Genomic DNA, 19,549 nt, shown 5'->3' with positions numbered 1-19,549 from the left:
TGCAGGCTCTAGAGTGCAGGCTCAGTAGTTGTGGTGCATGGGCTTAGCTGCTCTGCAGCATGTGGGACCTTCCCGGACCAGGGCTTGAACCTGTGTCCCTTGCATTGGCAGATGGATTCTTAACCACTGCGCCACCAGGGAAGCCCATAATAATAATTATCTTTCATACTTTCTGTTGATCCGGAATTCAGGAGCAGTTTGGCTGAGTGGTCCTGATACAGGATCTCTCAGGAGATTGCAGTCAAGATATTGGCAGGGGCTGCAGCATCTGTAGACTTAACTGGGTCTGGAGGAGCCACCTCCATGCTGGTGCCCTCACATTGCTGTTGATGGGACGCCTGAGTTTCTCTCCGTGTGGGGATCTCCCAGAGCTGCTTGAGTGTCCTCATGACATGGTAGATGGCTTCCCCTAGAGGAAGTGAGTCAAGAGAACAAGAGAGAAGACAGCAGAAGCAAGAAGAGCTACAATTCTGCAGCCTGTGGAAGGAAAACCACATTCACATAGAGATTGACAAAATGAAAAGGCAGAGGACTTTGTACCAGATGAAGGACCAAGATAAAACCCCAGAAAAACAACTAAATGAAGTGGAGATAGGCAACCTTCCAGAAAAACAATTCAGAATAATGATAGTAAAGATGATCCAGGACCTCGGAAAAGCAATGGAGGCAAAGATCGAGAAGATGCAAGAAATGTTTAACAAAGACCTAGAAGAATTAAAGAACAAACAAACAGAGATGAACAATATAATAACTGCAATGAAGAATCAATAGCAGAGTGACTGAGGCAGAAGAACGGATAAGTGACCTGGAAGACAGAATGGTGGAATTCACTGCTGCGGAACAGAATAAAGAAAAAAGAATGAAAAGAAATGAAGACAGCCTAAGAGACCTCTGGGACAACATTAAATGCAAAAACATTCTCATTATAGGGGTCCCAGAAGGAGAAGAGAGAGAGAAAGGACCCGAGAAAACATTTGAAGAGATTATAGTCAAAAACTTCCCTAACATGGGAAAGAAAATAGCCACCCAAGTCCAGGAAGTGCAGAGGGTCCCATACAGGATAAACCCAAGGAGAAACATGCTGAGACACATAGTAATCAAATTGACAAAAATTAAAGACAAAGAAAAAGTATTGAAAGCAGCAAGGGAAAAATGACAAATAACATACAAGGGAACTCCCATAAGGTTAACAGCTGATTTCTCAGCAGAAACTCTACAAGCCAGAAGGGAGTGGCACAATGTATTTAAAGTGATGAAAGGGAAGAACCTACAACCAAGATTACTCTACCCAGCAAGGATCTCATTCAGATTTGATGGAGAAATCAAAAGCTTTACAGACAAGCAAAAACTAAGAGAAATCAGCACCACCAAACCAGCTCTACAACAAATGCTAAAGAAACTTCTCTAGGCAGGAAACACAAGAGAAGGAAAAGACCTACAATAACAAACCCAAAACAATTAAGAAAATGGTAGTAGGAACATACATATCGATAACTACCTTAAATGTAAATGGATTAAATGCTCCAACCAAAAGACATAGACTGGCTGAATGGATACAGAAACAAGACCCATATATATGCTGTCTACAAGGGACCCACTGCAGACCTAGGGACACATACAGACTGAAAGTGAAGGGATGGAAAAAGATATTTCATGCAAATGGAAATCAAAAGAAAGCTGGAGTAGCAATACTCATATCAGATAAAATAGACTTAAAATTAAAAAATGTTACAAGAGACAAGGAAGGACACTACATAATGATCAAGGGATCAATCCAAGAAGAAGATATAACAATTATAAATACATATGCACCCAACATAGGAGCACCTCAATACATAAGGCAACTGCTAACAGCTCTAAAAGAGGAAATCGACAGTCACACAATAATAGTGGGGGACTTTAACACGTCACTTACACCAATGGACAGATCATCCAGACAGAAAATTAATAAAGAAACACAAGCTTTAAATGACACAATAGACCAAATAAATTTAATTGATATTTATAGGACATTCCATCCAAAAACAGCAGATTACACTTTCCTCTCAAGTGCGCACAGAACATTCTCCAGGATAGATCACATCTTGGGTCACAAATCAAGCCTCAGTAAATTTAAGAAAACTGAAATCATATCATGCATCTTTTCCAACCACAACACTATGAGATTAGAAATGAATTACAGGGAAAAATCGTAAAAAGTACAAACACATGGAGGCTAAACAATACGTTACTAAATAGTGAAGAGATCACTGAAGAAATCAAAGAGGAAATCAAAAAATACCTAGAGACAAATTACAATGAAAATACGATGATACAAAACCTATGGGATACAGAAAAAGCAGTTCTAAGAGGGAAGTTTATAGCAATACAAGCCTACCTCAAAAAACAAGAAAAATCTCCAATAAACAATCTAACCTTACACCTAAAGGAGCTAGAGAAAGAAGAACAAACAAAACCCAAACTGAGCAGAAGGAAAGAAATCATAAAGATCAGAGCAGAAATAAATGAAATAGAAACAAAGAAAACAATAGCAAAGATCAATAAAACTAAAAGCTGGTTCTTTGAGAAGATAAACAAAATTGATAAACCTTTAGCCAGACTCATCAAGAAAAAGAGGGAGAGGACTCAAATCAATAAAACTAGAAATGAAAAAGAAGTTACAACAGACACCGCAGAGATACAAAGCATCCTAAGAGACTACTACAAGCAACTCTATGCCAATAAAATGGACAACCTGGAAGAAATGGACAAATTCTTAGACAGGTATTACCTTCCAAGACTGAACCAGGAAGAAATAGAAAATATGAACAGACCAATCACAAGTAATGAAATTGAAACTGTAATTAAAAATCTTCCACCAGGGGCTTCCCTGGGGGCACAGTGGTTAAGAATCCACCTGCCAATGCAGGGGACATGGGTTCAAGCCCTGGTCCAGGAAGATCCCACATGCCGCGGAGCACCTAAGCCTGTGTGCCACAACTACTGAGCCTGCACTCTAGAGCCCATGAGCCACAACTACTGAAGCCTGCATGCCTAGAGCCCATGCTCTGCAACAAGAGAAGACACCGCAGTGAGAAGCCTGTGCACTGCAACAAAGAGTAGCTCCTGCTCTCCGCAACTAGAGAAAAGCCCCTGCGCAGCAACAAAGACCCAATGCAGCCAAAAATAAATAAATAAAATAAATTTATTTTAAAAAATATGGCTTAAAAAAATCTTCCAAAAAACAAAAGTCCAGGACTTTTGGCTTCACAGGTGAATTCTATCAAACATTTAGAGAAGAGCTAGCACCCATCCTTCTCAAACTCTTCCAAAAAATTGCAATTCAAAAAAATTGCAATTCCAAAAAATTGCAGAGGAAGGAACACTCACAAACTCATTCTAAGAGGCCGCCACCACCCTGATACCAAAACCAGACAAAGATACTACAAAAAAAAAAAAAAAGAAAATTACAGACCAATATCACTGATGAATATAGATGCAAAAATCCTCAACAAAATACTAGCAAACCGAATCCAGCAACACATTAAAAGGATCAAACACCATGATCTAGTGGGATTCGCCCCAGGGATGCAAGGATTCTTCAATATATGCAAATCAATCAATGTGATACACCATATTAACAAATTGAAGAATAAAAACCATATGATCATCTCAATAGATGCAGAAAAAGCTTTTGACAAATTTTAACACCGATTTATGATAAAAATTCTCCAGAATGTGGGCATAGAGGGAACCTACCTCAACAAAATAAAGGCCATATAAGACAAACCCACAGCAAACATCATTCTCAATGGTGAAAAACTGAAAGCATTTCCTCTAAGATCAGGAACAAGACAAGGATGTCCACTCTGGCCATGATTATTCAACATAGTTTTGGAAGTCCTAGCCACAGCAATCAGAGAAGACGAAGAAATAAAAGGAATACAAATTGGAAAAGAAGAAGTAAAACTGTCGCTGTTTGCAGATGACATGATACTATACATACAGAATCCTAAAGATGCCATCAGAAAACTACTAGAGCTAATCAATGAATTTGGTAAAGTTGCAGGATACAAAATTAATGCACAGAAATCTCTTGCATTCCTATACACTAACAACGAAAGATCAGAAAGTGAAATTAAGGAAACAATCCCATTCACCATTGAATAAAATACCTAGGAATAAACCTACCTAAGGAGGTAAAAGACCTGGACTCAGAAAACTATCAGACACTGATGAAAAAAAAAAAGATGACACAAACAGATGGAGAGATATACCATGCTCTTGGATTGGAAGAATCAATATTGTGAAAATGACTATACTACCCAAAGCAATCTACAGATTCAATGCAATCCCTATCAAATTACCAGTGACATTTTTTATAGAACTATAACAAAAAAATCTTAATATTTGTATGGAGACACAAAAGACCCCAAATAGTCAAAGCAGTCTTGAGGGAAAAAAACGGAGCTGGAGGAATCAGACTCCCTTACTTCAGACTATACTACAAAGCTACAGTAATCAAGACAATATGGTACTGGCACAAAAACAGAAATATAAATCAATGGAACAGGATAGAAAGCCCAGAGATGAACCCACACACCTATGGTCAACTAATCTATGACAAAGGAGGCAATGGAGAAAAGACAGTCTCTTGCATAAGTGGTGCTGGGAAAACTGGACAGCTACATGTAAAAGAATGAAATTAGAACACTCCCTAACACCATATACAAAAATAAACTCAAAATGGATTAGAGACCTAAATGTAAGACCAGACACTATAAAACTCTTAGAGGAAAACATAGGAAGAACACTCTGACATAAATCACAGCAAGATCTTTTTTGATCCACCTCCTAGAATAATGGAAGTAAAAACAAAAATAAACAAATGGGACCTAATGAAACTTAAAAGCTTTTGCACAGCAAAGGAAACTACAAACAAGATGAAAACACAACCCTCAGAATGGGAGAAAATATTTGCAAATGAATCAACGGACAAAGAATTAATCTCCAAAATATATAAACAGCACATGCAGTTCAATATTAAAAAAACAAACAACCCAATCAAAAAATGGGCAGAAGACCTAAATAGACATTTCTCCAAAGAAGACATACAGATGGCCAAGAAGCACATGAAAAAGCTACTCAACATCACTCATTATTAGAGAAATGCAAATCAAAACTACAATGAGGTATCACGTCACACCAGTTAGAATGGGCATCATCAGAAAATCTACAAACAACAAATGCTGGAGAGGTTGTGGAGAAAAGGGAACCCTCTTGCACTGTTGGTGGGAATGTAAATTGGTACAGCCACTACGGAGAACAATATGGAGGCTCCTTAAAAAACTAAAAATAGAATTACCATATGACCCAGCAATCCCAGTACTGGGCATATACCCAGAGAAAACCATAATTCAAAAAGACACATGCACTCCAATGTTCACTGCAGCACTGTTGCATTAGCCAGCACATGGAAGCAACCTAAATGCCCATCGACAGATGAATGGATAAAGCAGTTGTGGTACATATATAAAATGGAATATTACTCAGCCATAAAAAGGAACGAAATTGAGTCATTTGTTGAGACGTGGATGGATCTAGAGACTGTCATACAGAGCGAAGTCAGTCAGAAAGAGAAAAACAAATATCGTATATTAACGCATATACGTGGAGCCTAGAAAAATGTTGCAGATGAACTGGTTTGCAGGGCAGAAATAGAGACACAGAGGTAGAGAACAAATGTGTGGACACCAAGGGGGAAAGTGGTGGGTGGTGGGTGGTGGTGGTGGGATGAATTGGGAGATTGGGATGGACATGTACACGAATATGTATAAAATAGATAACTAATAAGAACCTGCTGTATAAAAAAATAAATTAAATAAAATCCAAAAATTCATAAAAAATAAAAAAAGAAAAAGTCAAGAGAGAGAGAGAGAGAGAGCACAAGGGAGAAGCAACAACAGTTCCTTTTCTGACCTTAGCTTTGGAAGTCAGACTGTCACATATTCCACATTCTCTTATGCAAAGGTCAGTCACTAAGGCAATTCTGCCTCCCATTCCAGGGGAGGAGAATTAAGCTCCTATATATATATATATATATATATATATTTTTTTTTTTTGCCTGTGCCGTGCAGCATGTGGGATCTTAGTTCCGCGACTAGGGATCGAACCCGTGCCCCCTGTAGTGGAAGCGCAGAGCCCTAAGCACTGGACCGCCACGGGATTCCCTAGACTCTACCTTTTGAAGCGAGGAGGATCACGGAATTCCTGGATATATTTTGAAAGCATCATAACAGGCAATGATAGAGCTGAGGAACCCAACAGGATGGTGAGACAGTGCACAGATTAGCAAAAGCAGAAAAACACCAACCCACTTAGGACTAGAGAAAGGAAGGGAGGAATTAGGACTATCAAAGCTCAGGACCCAGGACCACCCAGTGGAATCGGGACCTTCAGAGGAGCTGGAGCCTTGAACATGCAGTCACTAGCGGAGGTGCTTCCCAAAGCAGTGAGGGAGACGAATGCTCTGGCTTCTTCCTTCCTCCGCCCTCTAATCTTCCGCCAGTGCCTGGAACCGGCTGAACCTACCAGGAAGCAGAGTGAAAGGGGGCCTGGGAAACAGATTTCCTTGTGATGCAGAGGTGAGCAGAGAGGGCTGGGATGGGTATGAGATTAAAGGCCTAGCACGGAGTCCCCCAGAACAGCTTATTTGATTAAGTGCTGATGTTGTGGTCAAACTTGTATTGAATTTTCATTATTTTTGTATATCAATATTGGTTTTAATAAAGTGACTTAAAAATTTTTTTTGGTTGTGTTTTCGTTGCTGCGCGCGGGCTTTCTCTAGTTGCTGCGAGCAGGGGCTACTCTTCCTTGTGGTGTGCGGGCTTCTCACTGTAGTGGCTTCTCTTGTTGCAGAGCGCAGAGCACAGGCTCTAGGCACACGGGCTTCAGTAGTTGTGGTATGTGGGCTCTAGAGCGCAGCCTCAGTAGTTGTGGCGCATGGGCTTAGTTGCTTCGCAGCATGTGGGATTTTCCCGGACCAGGGCTTGAACCTGTGTCCCCTGCATTGGCAGGCGGATTCTTAACCACTGCGCCACCAGGGAAGTCCCTAAAGTGACATTTTAAAACGGAAAATGAGGGACTTCCCTGGTGATCCAGTGGTTAAGACTCCGTGCTTCCACTGCAGGGCCCACGGGTTCCATCCCTGGTTGGGGAACTAAGATCCCACACGCCGTGTGGCGTGGAAAAAAAAAACCTGAAAAAAGAAAAGAAAAATGAAAGAAAATTCTCCAGTCTCCTTTACTCTTTCCTAATTTTAAAAAAGACTTCTGTGGGACCAGAAGGGAAGGGGAATGTTAATGCCCAGACAGGAGAAAGCTGATTTAGCCTTTCTGTGGAAACAGCCTTTGTTATTCTCTTTAAAACTTGTCAGCATTGGAGAACTGACTATGCAACTGATACAAATCCCTCATCACATTCTAACCTGGGTTCCTAGTCTCTGCCACAACAAGCCTCTGATTCCAAGAAGAAATAATTTATCTTGTCCACTCTATGTCCATACAGTAATGTGTACGTGAATGTTCATAGCAGCTTTCCTAATAATAGCCAAAAAGTGGAACCAACCCAATGTCCATTAGTGGGTGAATGGGTAAACAAAATATGGTCTATCCACATAACACAGTATTGTTCTGCCGTAGAAAGGAATGGTATACTGACACAGGCTACAACATGGATGAACCTTGAAAACATTATGCTAGATGAAAGAAGCTGGTCAAAAAAGGCCACATATTGTATGATTTCCTCCCATAGAGACAGAAAGTAGATCAGCCTGGGGTGGGGGGCGGTATGGGGAATGGGGTATGACTGCTAATAAGTCAGCATTTCTTTTTGGGGTGATGAAATGTTTTGGAACTAGATAGTGGTGATGGCTGAACAACTCTGCGGGTGACCTGACAAATCCTGAGAGCCTGTAGTTCTTTGAATTAATTTGTCTTCAGATCCTGAAATACTGTTGAAAGATACTTGATGAGTAATTATGACAAGGATGCTAATAAGAAAAACCTGAGCAAAGAAGAAAATATACCATGTAGTTGATAGATTTTATAGTTTTGTGATTAGAGTTACTTTTGTCTCTTCTCCAATTTTTGATAGCACCATTACTTTTATAATATAACATATAAATTTATAGCTGACTTCTGGCTGCATCTTTGCTTTGGCCACCACCATGTTTTCAAAAATTGGAGTTGAATGTATTTAGATACAGCATCTATGCTTCAGTTTGCCACAGTCCTCCCTACTCCCTATTGCCTTAAGCTGATGCCATCTCATATAAACTGCCTGATCCCTGAAGGCATTTGAATTTGGGTCCCATGACTTACATAATAAAACCTCCATAATATACAATTCACTGTGGTCCACTGAGATGCTAAGTGTCCACATTTTAAATCCCTGACAAGTGGAGTTAGAATGTTATTTAATCAGTTTGAAAATGAAAATTAACATTTAACATCCAGATAAAAAGAGAGTTGTCCTTGGTACTTTTCTACAGAGTTGGGTTGCTTGGGAAGTCAAAAAGGCTATATTTGTCAGTTTAATTCACTTTAATAGGAAACCTCTTAAGGTATTACAAGCAGAAAGAGATTTACTATAGGGAAATAGTGGCTTCTAAATGGGCTGGTGAGGCTGGAGAAGCAAGCTCTAGGCTGAGCCTCCCTCCAGTGAAGGCTGCCAGGATAACATTACAGAACTGACCTGCTAGGAAAAGCAGGGCCTTTGCCATACTTTGCAAGGTGGGGAATCAGGGGACCATTACTAGAACTCTGAGTTCAGTAACACATTATCACAGCCAGGAACCTTCCATCAACCTAGCTGCACCTGTTTCTTGACACCTGAGTGGGAAACTGGATACTGGGCCACTACTGCCCCCTATTGCCTGGTAGCCTTTGAAGAAATAATCCCTCAAACTTGCACAGCACATTTATGTACATAGTGTCACCGGATCCTCATGATAACTTTACCAGATAAGCAAAGAATGTGGTGGCACATTTTTTATAGATAGGGAAATTAAGGTTCAGAGAGGTGATGGAACATAATAAAGGTCACACAGCTATGTGCAACACTGGAGTAACAACCCAGATCTCATCTTCAGGCCACTTCAGTGAACTTGATATGTCAGCTAACATGTCATGAGTGAGGTTTTTTGTGGCCCTATGCTACAGCCTAAGAGCATAGTACACACATGCCAGGACTAGTGCCTCATGAGTGACACAGACTCAGTAGGCACAATAACGATAACTCAGTAGGCACAAATCTGCCTTGTAAGCACAGAGGAAGGGTCTAGTATTTGGCAGAAGGAGGTCTGGAGAGGATATCTGAGTTGGGTTTTGAGGGATGAGTAGGAGTATGCTAGGAGGCAAAACTGGAAAAAAATTGTCTTAGTAGCTGGCAAGAGCTAAAGGGGTGTGGGGTGTCAGCAAGACTTTGGGGTGGTGAGAGACTTCTAATTTTGGAGGATGTAGACAAGGCAAAGTTTGTTTTTTGTTTTTTTGTAGTTGTACTATACACATACAGTAAAATACGGAGCATTACTCTTAAGTATACAGCTTCCTGAGTTTTTTTAAAAAAGCGTACGTAAACACTCATGTACCCATCATTTAGGTGACGATATAAAACATTTCCAACATCGCAGTAGGTTTCCTCGTGCCCCTTCCCAGTCTATACCCGTCCCCATCCTTCCCCAGTCGGTTGTTGCGAGGTGAGGGGAGGCTAACACAAAATTTCAAGTCCTTGGCTTCAGCCCCATTCCTCCTTCCACTCCTGTTGCTGCCTCCAAATCTTTCGCCGTCTTTATGGATAATCCTAAGAAGGGCGTGCATGGGGCGAAAGAGGTTTCTTGATACTACCGCTTTCTAGTGTGCTCCACGGAAACTTAGGCTGTACGCGAACGGGAATAGGGATACGGACGATGGTTTCTGGTCCTTCGGAGCCACCGTCCAGGCTCGGGCCGCGCAGAGCCGCCTTGTCCCTCGGCGGCCGCCGTGCGTCCGTTACGTGGCAGCTACTGGCGCCCACCAATCCACGGCGCCCGCATCAGCCCCCTCGGGTGGCGCAGCCGGAAGGGGCGGAGCTGAGGTGGCGGCGGCTGAGACGACAGCGGTGGCAGCGGCGACGGCGGCTCTGGAGGCCGCAGTCCCGGTCCTGGCTTCGGCCCCAGCCCCACCATGGTGACGCTCGCTGAGCTGCTGGTGCTCCTGGCCGCCCTCCTGGCCACGGCCTCGGGCTACTTCGTCAGCATCGACGCGCATGCCGAGGAGTGCTTCTTCGAGCGGGTCACCTCGGGCACCAAAATGGGCCTCATCTTCGAGGTGGCCGAGGGCGGCTTCCTGGACATCGACGTGGAGGTGCGGGCGCGTTGCCCGTGGCCGAGGCGGGGTCGCGCGGTCGCTCGGGGTTTGTCGGCACCCGGGGCCCGCGGGGGGAGCGGGACACGGAGGCCGCTGTCCGAGTACTGGGAGGGGCCCGAGCCGCCACCCGGCGACCCCGTAACGGCCCCTTTGCCCGCGCCCGCCCGGATTCCGGGCTCCTCTCGGGATACGGAGCCGTTGTGTGGTTGCTTTGGATTCTCAGCTTGAACGGCGTGTTCCCCTTGGAACCTCTCGCCGAGCTTTGTCGACCAGGCGCCGCGTGTCAGCTCCGGGCCCGGGAGGCGCTTCACAGTCGCGTTTAGCTGGTGGCAGGTCTCGATCCGGTCATCAGCTACTTCCCTTCATAGCGCAAATTAAAGTTGGGACGTGGCATGGAAACTTCTGAAAAAGTATATCGGAAGCTAGGGAGGAGTGCTAGGCAGACGTTCGCGTTGTGTTTGCCTTTATTTTTTCACCCGAGTTAACTCGTTCTTACACAAACCTCCGGATACCTCGTTTAGCCATCTCATGACTAGGAGAGTGGAGTTGGGTCATGCAGTTTAGAAGTGACCGCAGCGTAGTATCTGGAGAAAACGGAAACTTATTTTAAGAAACTGGCAGTCCCTAAAATTTCTCCTGTGTCTTTCTTTCAGTCCAGGGAATGACTCGCCTCTGAAACCAGATGTAATTACTATTTAAATTCACCTGTTAGCGTGATTAATTGGGTCTAAGGATTTTCCGTCTGACAGTGACCATCAGCTGAGCGGGACATAAATGGCACAAAACAAGTGCAGTCCAGAAATGAGGAGATGACGGGAGGAATGACTGTTAAAATTAGCTAAGATCTTAAGACGTCAACTATTTCCGTCTGCAAGTTTTACAGGTGGCACGGGCTTCATAAGAGGATCCGGCTTGTGCAAGGCCTGACAGTGGGGTAACACACTGGGGTGAGAACATGGGGCTCCCAACTTCCAACCTAGTCCTTGCCCTTAGGCCTTCAGGCGTCTCAGATAAAGCAGATTCCTTTACCGTCAGATCAATCAGGAAAACCTAGACGGGTAGCTTGCTCAGAATTCTCAGTTTTAAAGAGATTTCTTCTTTTCTAGTTTTGATATTAACAGCTACATATTTGCCTGTTTGTTGGTGGTATTGGGCCGCTTGAAGACAAGTGTAAGGTGTGTTTCTGAGGGATTTACGTTTAAGTTGGACAAATAAGACAAATGTTGTCACGTAGACAAATGTAGAGTTGAAAGGTGTTCAGAGAGCCTTGTTCCTTAAACGGGAGAACTGCGGCCCAAAGAGGTTACTGTCAGTAACCGAAGTGGAGGCGACGGCCGGTTACGTTTTCTTAGAGAATGTTCTGTTGCCAGCAGACATCACTTACGATTTTAAATCTTTTGAGCTATCTCACGCATTTCTCTCCTGCTTCCAGATTACAGGGCCTGATAATAAAGGAATTTATAAAGGAGACCGGGAGTCCAGTGGGAAATACACGTTTGCTGCTCACATGGATGGAACATACAAGTTTTGTTTTAGCAATAGGATGTCCACCATGACTCCAAAGATAGTGATGTTCACCATTGATATTGGGGAGGCCCCCAAAGGACAAGACATGGAAACAGAAGGTGAGATGAACATTCAGAAGATTGATATCCCATTCTAAGAGTTAATAGTAATTCTGTACATTTTATCCACCTGAGTGGAGTGTTTGATTTTTTTAGGTTCACTGACTGTATTTACGACCAAAAACCTTTTGTGAAATACACTTTTTATTTATCGAAATCTCCTAATTAACAAAAAGAAGTTATTGGAGGTTCATGTTTATATTTTACTTCTTTACAATTGCCATTTCAGGCAGCTTTTCTTAGTCACTTGTGCTCTTGTAAGCACGTTGGTTACATGTGTCTTAGGTTGTTTGTTCTGTTAATTTGCTTATTCTGGTATATACATTTTTAGTTGCTCATTTGTATACATGACTAGTTTAGCTAAACTTTTTGTGTGTGTGTTTATATCTTACACTCTTCTTCAGGTGGTGGAGATACCTGGGATGGTATGTGGATTGATTTTTGACAGCATCCTGTCTTTCTGCCTATCTTTGTTGGCTACTATCTAATTTCTGCTTTCCTTCTTTCTAACCTCAGTTTGTTAGCATGAGAGTGTTTTTTCTCTTAGTTAAAAATAAAAACCTACAGCTAATTTAGAGTTTTAGAGTGGTGGTTTTTTGGTGGTTTCTATTTGGTTACAGGAGATACAGGTTAGGTCATTTGAAACTTGGTTAGATGTGAAATGCAGTTCTCGGAGCCATGTCTAGATGAGGTGACAAAAGCTTTGTCAGACATATGTTGCACTTGGATTAAGTTTTATTCCTCAACTGACCAGCAGTGAACCCTAAATTGATTCTTCTGGATAAATTGCTTACCAGGAACCAGCACGTAGGGATTAAAAAAAATTTTTTTTTGGCACAGTACGTTTCAGGATTTTTGGAAACTAGTAGTAGTAGTAGTAGTAGTAGTTTTAATAGTACTTCATAGTATTAATATGATATCCTTTGCCCTAGATAGTGAGCACTTAGTAGAGTATTTACATTAAAGAACGTGAACTGTTTTTAGGTGTTGAAATCTATAGAATTTAGAGAATCATACTACTAAGAAATTTCTGTGCTTGCTTTCCAGGGTCATTTGCAGTTCAGGACTTGGCTAATTCTCAAGGAGAATTAGGAGTTTTGAAGGGCTTTGACTTTGTTCACTTTCTGGAAATTAGTCCTTTCTAAATAGTCAGAAAATGTTGGCTGATGAATGTGAATACTCTTCTTAAATCTTAACACGATATTTAAAATTCTCGCTTTTGCTTGTTAATATCAGTGAATGGCAGCTGTAAAACCAAGCTTCCCTCTAAAGCAGTGGTTCGTTCTCAGGTTGGGATGATTTTTGCCCCCCAGGGGACATTCGACAGTGTCTGGAAACATTTTTGATTCTCGTGGCTGGGTTGGTGCTTGTACAATGCATTGCATTGGACAGCTTCCCACCGCCAAGAATTATGTGGTCCAGAATGTCCCCAGTGCTTCTCCTGAGAAACCCTGCTCTAAAGGTTCCACCTAGGGCATGGGCTTCTCACATGAAGCTAGTGAGGGATCATTTGTGATTCCAGCCCAACTACCTTAAAATGGTAGAGGCTCTTGGTTTCTCTTAAGAAATGTAGGATTATCTGTGGCAATTTGGAATTCAAGATGAGGCCCAATGTTGGGCAGTCCTGAAGAAACCCCTCCGATGCAGTCTTCCCTTGTGGTATATTTTTTTCATACCTGTTTGTTCATTGTCATAATACAGCATTACCTAGAAGCATACACTTATTTTTCAGAACTGTTAGTTTACCTTGCTAAAGAGAATACCTGCTTTTAAACCTTGTGCGGCTGAGAGCTTGTTTCTTCACTTGCAGTGCCTGCTGTTTCCCACTATAGTGAAATTATTGCTTTGACTGTAGTAGAAGAATGTTGAGTTGGTGTGGATTTTCCTCAGAACGTCTTCATGTTTTTCTCTGCTCAGCTTCATAAAGATTAAAAGTCAGTTTTGATACTACTCCTAAATTAACATTAGAGTTATATGATTTTTTAAGAGTAGATTTTGATTTAGTTTAAATATTGTTATTTGTAGGATTATTATTAGGGGTCTGTTTATTTTATGTTTTGTGGCACCCCCTCCCCACCCCCCCGCCAGTCGTTTTTTTTCCTCCACTATGGTTAGCAGTGAGTTTAGTGAACTTCACTTAGGAATTCCTTGGAAGACATTTCTTAGGGTTGTAGTCCTTTAGTTAGTAAACGTTGTATAGTATGTTTCCTACTCTGAAAACGGTTTCTCTACTGGGAATGAACTTTAAAAAAGGCGTTGAGAATTAAATTGTCATCAGTGGTCCAAAATGATGTCTGAGCCATTTCTTAAAAATAGCTTCTTTTGGGGCTTCCCTGGTGGCACAGTGGTTAAGAATCCGCCTGCCAATGCAGGAGACACGGGTTTGAGCCCTGATCCGGGAAGATCCCACATGCCGCGGAGCAGCTAAGCCCGTACGCCACAGCTACTGAGCCTGTGCTGTAGAGCCCGTGAGCCACAACTACTGAGTCCGTGTGCCACGACTGCTGAGGCCCACGCACCTAGAGCCCGTGCTCCACAACAGGAGAGGCCACCACAATGAGAAGCCCGTGCACCACAACGAAGAGTAGCCCCCGCTCGCCGCAACTAGAGAAAGCCCACGTGCAGCAACGAAGACCCTACGCAGCCAAAAATAAAATAAAATAAATTTTAAAAAATTAAAAAAAAATAGCTTCTTTTGTATGCCATCTCTGGAGGAATTTGTTTTGTTTTGTTTTGTTTTTGTTTTGTTTTTTTTTTACTGCTTTATAAGTATTTTTCAGAAAGAGATTGCCAAGTATGTGCTAATCTGTTTTCAAATCCTTTTGTAGCTCACCAGAACAAGCTAGAAGAAATGATTAATGAGCTCGCAGTGGCAATGACAGCTGTAAAGCATGAACAGGAATACATGGAAGTTCGGGAGAGAATACACAGAGCAAGTACGTTAATGCTTTGTCTGGGGGCCGTGACTTGGTGATGGTGTATTACCCAAGGGCTTGCTTGTGTTTTCTTCATTTGGAAATTTTGCAAACATAAACATACTAAAATATTGACTTAAAAAAACATCTATGCAAAGATATTTTTTGAGTATACGTGTTTCTTTGTAGAGCTTTGTACTAGTTTATTCTTGGAACATTCATTCTGAACCAAACCTTAAGAGTTAAAAAAAATGTATGGTCAGTTAGGGAGTAAGCTAATGGTTTTCGTAAAGCAGAAGGGAAAAACACTGTAAAATGGATATTGCATTGTTTTTTTTTTAAACTTTTAATTTTATATTGGAGTATAGCCGATTAACAAAGTTGTGATAGTGTCAGGTGCACAGCAAAGCGACTCAGCCATACATATACATGTATGCTTTCTCCCCCAGACTCCCCTCCCATCCAGGCTGCCACATAACATTGAACAGAGTTCCCTGTGGTACTGCATTGGTTTTAAATCACAATCTGAAACTTTTGTGCCAGTGTGGTAAATGTTATATGCTGAGGCTTAGCTGTTTTTCTAAAACCTAATGTTTAGTCTAGTTAAAATAGAAAGTATTAAAACATGAATAGAGGTACTCACCAGGTGAAGATCAGTTTGGGCTCCCAAGTTTGTAAACTGGGAACTGAGAATGTATTAGTCTTCAGAAACATTGATAATTGGAATCCCGTCTTAGGTTGCAAAAGCCTGTTTTAGCCCAGGATGTAGCATTAATTATGTTGCTTTTGCATTTAAAATTAAGAGGAGGTACCATATTGACCCACAGACCAGATGACCATACTTTAGATCCAGGTCCACAGGCATTCAGTATCTTCATCCTCCAGGTTGTCCTTGGGGATAGACCTCACTGGAAGCAGGCTCGTCTGTAAATGCAAAGTGGCTTATGTCTGGAATCTTTGTTTTGAAGTTGGGGTAGGGAGTGGAGAGAAGAGCGACTCAAATAGATAAGAACAGGTTGAATTTCTTCAAGATGTGATTTCTGTTCTTCCCACCCTCTTACATCTATTCTTGCTGCTGATGGAAAGGCCCCTTTAAGACCTAGAGCGCAGACTTCACCTCTCCTTGGGAGAGTAATGAGTAAATGTAACAGACTGGAGAAGTGCCTCTGTTCTCCCTTTTTTGGGATGGAATGGGGCCTGAGATGGACCAAGGCTTTTATGCACACTCTCTTGCCTCTTCCACCATGATTCCTTCTCCTTGCCTGCACTCTTGAGATCTCCTCACCCTCTGGAATCCCTGCCTTCTCTCCCTCACCTCTTGGTTATTTTGCTCCCAGCTGGGGGCCAGCCCATTCTGGGATGAGAAGGGCAGAACAAAGTGTGAGGACTCAGAGTTTTCAGGGCTTTGTAGTTTAACTAGTTCAGGCCAGGTGGCTTTAAGGAGATAGGTTCTTGGGAACACAGCAGCCAGAGGAAGCACCAATCTTCCAGTCTGTGGGGACATCCAACCTTATTCTCTCGTCGTTAATTTGAATGGAGATACTCTTGTATTTGTTTCACAAACAAAATAGAATTTTAGACATTCAGTTTAGTTTCCCAAATCAGATAGTTCCCACAATGCTGTTTGTTATTTGTACATCTTCCTATAACACTGGCTTCTCAGAGGTGGCTATAATGAGACTTTTTTTTACACTACAGTATTGTAATAGCACTGTGTTGCTTTTAGATCAGGCTAATGTGTGAATGGCATGAGAACAGCGTCTTATATACACACATTTTCCTAGATGGTTACTTTCCTATGTTAGTATGCTTCAGTGTGTTCTATTTAAGCTTAAAGATGCATTTTTCTATAAGTGAAGGGAGAGATAAATATTTCTTTTTATGTGGTTGCTTAATATTTTGAAGTATTTACTCAGCCATTCCCCTTTTAGACAAAAATTTTAAGATGCTGGTCATTCAGTTATGCTAGAAATTGGTTACTAAGTTTGCAGCAGAAATAAACTTCATGCCATGGAATTAGCACTAAAATGTAAGTGTTGGTGGTTTTTAGAGTTCTAGTTAATGTTCTTGGGCATGTGTCTGTTTTTACTCTGGAAAAAAACCCACTTTTTTGAATAACTACAAGTTATCTTTCTGGAAACATTTAATTGCTTTTCACTTCTTTTTGAGTGATCATCAGTCCAGTATTTATTGCAATTCTAGTTTATCTTTTTATAAATGGTATACGTACATCTGAAAATACAACAATCAGTTATTCATCTATATTACTGTATTGCTCATTATTATTGTTTTTAGTATTGGTCATTTGCAGAAAAATCAGAAACTACCCAGTGCTTTTAAAAAGTTAAGGAATTTGATCAGGAAATTGAAAGAATGTGATATAAATTGAGTGGAATAAGTTAATATAGTCACTGCTGTTCCTTTGATGATCAAATTCTTAGCTTAAAAATGGGGTAAATCATGAGACTAGTTCAAGTTTGTCTAGTAGTAGCTGCCAGTATTGGTCCATGAAACTGAGAAACCTCACCATCTAGAACAGATGCTAAGTACTGTACATAGTGCTCAGTAAATATTTATTGGATAAATGTTTAAAGAGAAAGGCTCTTAGACTGACACATTTTGACTTGGGAGGTAGTGCTTTTTGGTTAATTCTGTGATCTTGAAATAATCTGTTGATTTTTTTTTTAAGTCAATTTTCTGATTCAGCAGAAAGGATTGTAACGCAGGGACTTTCTAATGTGTTGGACTGGGTTTTAACCCGAGGCTGTGACCTTGAGCAGGTCACTTTTCCTCTCTTTTCTCATGCATAATCAGATTGGGCTTGACTGAACTCCATGAATCTTTAAGGTCTCATCTAAATCTAAAGCTCTCTGCTTCTAAGTACGTTAAGTTGCTTGGGGACAAAAGACAGAGGTATTTAGAGTACTGTGCATGTTGTGTGAAGTATGACTCTCACATGGAATTAAGAATAGGGGATAATTTATGATGCCTATGCTGTTTCTTTTTTTTCTTTCTTTCTTTTTGTTAAATTTTGTTTGTTTGTCCTCAACAGTTAATGACAACACAAACAGCAGAGTGGTCCTTTGGTCCTTCTTTGAAGCTCTTGTTCTAGTTGCCATGACATTGGGACAGATCTACTACCTGAAGAGATTTTTTGAAGTCCGGAGGGTTGTTTAAAAAGCCTTTTCCTGATGATCTGAAGCTCATAATTCACTGTTTACCAAACATCTTGGTCATAATAATGTCATTAGTTTCTACGTTTTTATTTTCTAAACTGTACATTCACAGCTTCTGTTTCTTTGTGATTAATAGATATTGGGGGAGAACACTTTTTTAGGAAAGTTATAGTGAAAATTTGACATGTGATTGGCATGATTTCATATTTCAGTTCTTTCTCCATATACAGGTCCTTCCAGAACTCACACACTGTAAGTGGAACATAGGTGTATAGTTCTTACTATATCTTCTTTCCTTTTTGTTTTCATAGTAAAATGCAGTTTGTTCAGGATAGTACTTTACTGATAGTACTTTACTAAAAATGACTGCATTCTTGGGATCCCTTATCCTGCAGTTCACGTCATTAAAGGTTCATTTTGTTGTTGAGTCCTTATCAGAAACAACAATCTGAATCTTGACATTTTCTATCCAGCCTAATGGCAGAGCTCTGTGACTAGAGGATGCTACCAGGTTGGTACTTTTATACTTTGTCTGTCTTGTTTTTGCTTTAAAGATAAGACTTAAACCAACAACCTTTTTCCCCTTTAAAGTTTTACTTTGAACCTTAGAACTCAGTCACCTCCACTTAAAATTGTTGACACAAGCAGCTAATAACCATTTTTTGGTTTCTGCCTAACCTTGTAAGAAGTCTCTATTAAAGCCAGTTCTCTGGGTGTTGCAGCGAACGGTGGTTCTTTTTCTTTCTATGCGGGCACATCCACTTTCTCTACTCTCGGCACGGAGGAGGTATGCATTCACATAATTGGAAAAATCTGGATTTCTGAAGCCAAAGGGTTAAAAGCCTCTTGGATTTCTTTGCAGTGATATACAGCCACTATTTTATTTTTGATCAGTGGCATTTTGGCCACTGTTTAATTAGTGTACTGAGCATTACTGTCAGTACTAGGGTATTTGTTTTTGTTTTTCTTGGGTCTTTCTTTTTTTGGCACATGTGAATTTTGTATAAAACGAAATGACTTTCTCTTGGCCTCTGATGATGGGTTTAAAATTAAAGGAGCATCTAGTTTTGGTGTGGGGATGGTCCAGGATTATGTTGTGACTGATGTATATTGATTACTTGTACATTTGTTTTGGATCTTTGCAAGGGGAAAACTACAAGTAACGAGTTTTATATAATTAATTTAAATTTGTTACAGGTTTTCATGTTCAGGATAAACAATTTTTCAACCTTGGGTGAAAATACTTGCAACAGTTTAAGGTGACTGTGTTTTACCTTAGGACAACTGTTGCATGCCAATTTCTGTGCGTGTGTATGAAAACACTTCAAAATTGAGTTAAAAGATGTAAATTTAAAATTAGTTGTGTATCTAATCTGCCCCAGGTCCAGTAAATAAACAGTTCTTTTTAAAAACAGTCTTGGTATTCTGTGTTTTATAATTAACGATTA

General features: G+C 40.9%; 1 protein-coding gene across 1 annotated transcript; it reads left to right on the top strand.

The window, feature by feature from the left end:
* The first annotated feature begins 10,096 nt into the window (after positions 1-10,096).
* Positions 10,097-19,515, top strand: TMED2 (transmembrane p24 trafficking protein 2). The gene is made up of 4 exons (XM_081253311.1): positions 10,097-10,382; positions 11,818-12,010; positions 14,839-14,946; positions 17,978-19,515. Exons 1-4 carry the CDS (start codon positions 10,203-10,205, stop codon positions 18,100-18,102), a joined length of 606 nt encoding a protein of 201 aa, XP_081109437.1. The 5' UTR covers positions 10,097-10,202; the 3' UTR covers positions 18,103-19,515.
* Positions 19,516-19,549: the final 34 nt, after the last annotated feature.

Source organism: Mesoplodon bidens, assembly GCF_964165515.1.
Source record: "Mesoplodon bidens genome assembly, chromosome: 13".
Taxonomy (NCBI): domain Eukaryota; kingdom Metazoa; phylum Chordata; class Mammalia; order Artiodactyla; family Ziphiidae; genus Mesoplodon; species Mesoplodon bidens.
Note: the sequence above shows the minus strand (reverse complement) of the source record. Positions and strands in the feature narration are given on the sequence as shown.

What these genes read in the sequence shown, in the direction of transcription:
- TMED2 (XM_081253311.1), top strand. Translation starts at nt 10,203, where the DNA reads ATGGTGACGCTCGCTGAGCTGCTGGTGCTCCTGGCCGCCCTCCTGGCC. An exon ending in TCCTGGACATCGACGTGGAG is followed by an intron (nt 10,383 to 11,817) that starts GTGCGGGCGCGT and finishes TCCTGCTTCCAG; the next exon opens with ATTACAGGGCCTGATAATAA. An exon ending in GGAGAGAATACACAGAGCAA is followed by an intron (nt 14,947 to 17,977) that starts GTACGTTAATGC and finishes TGTCCTCAACAG; the next exon opens with TTAATGACAACACAAACAGC.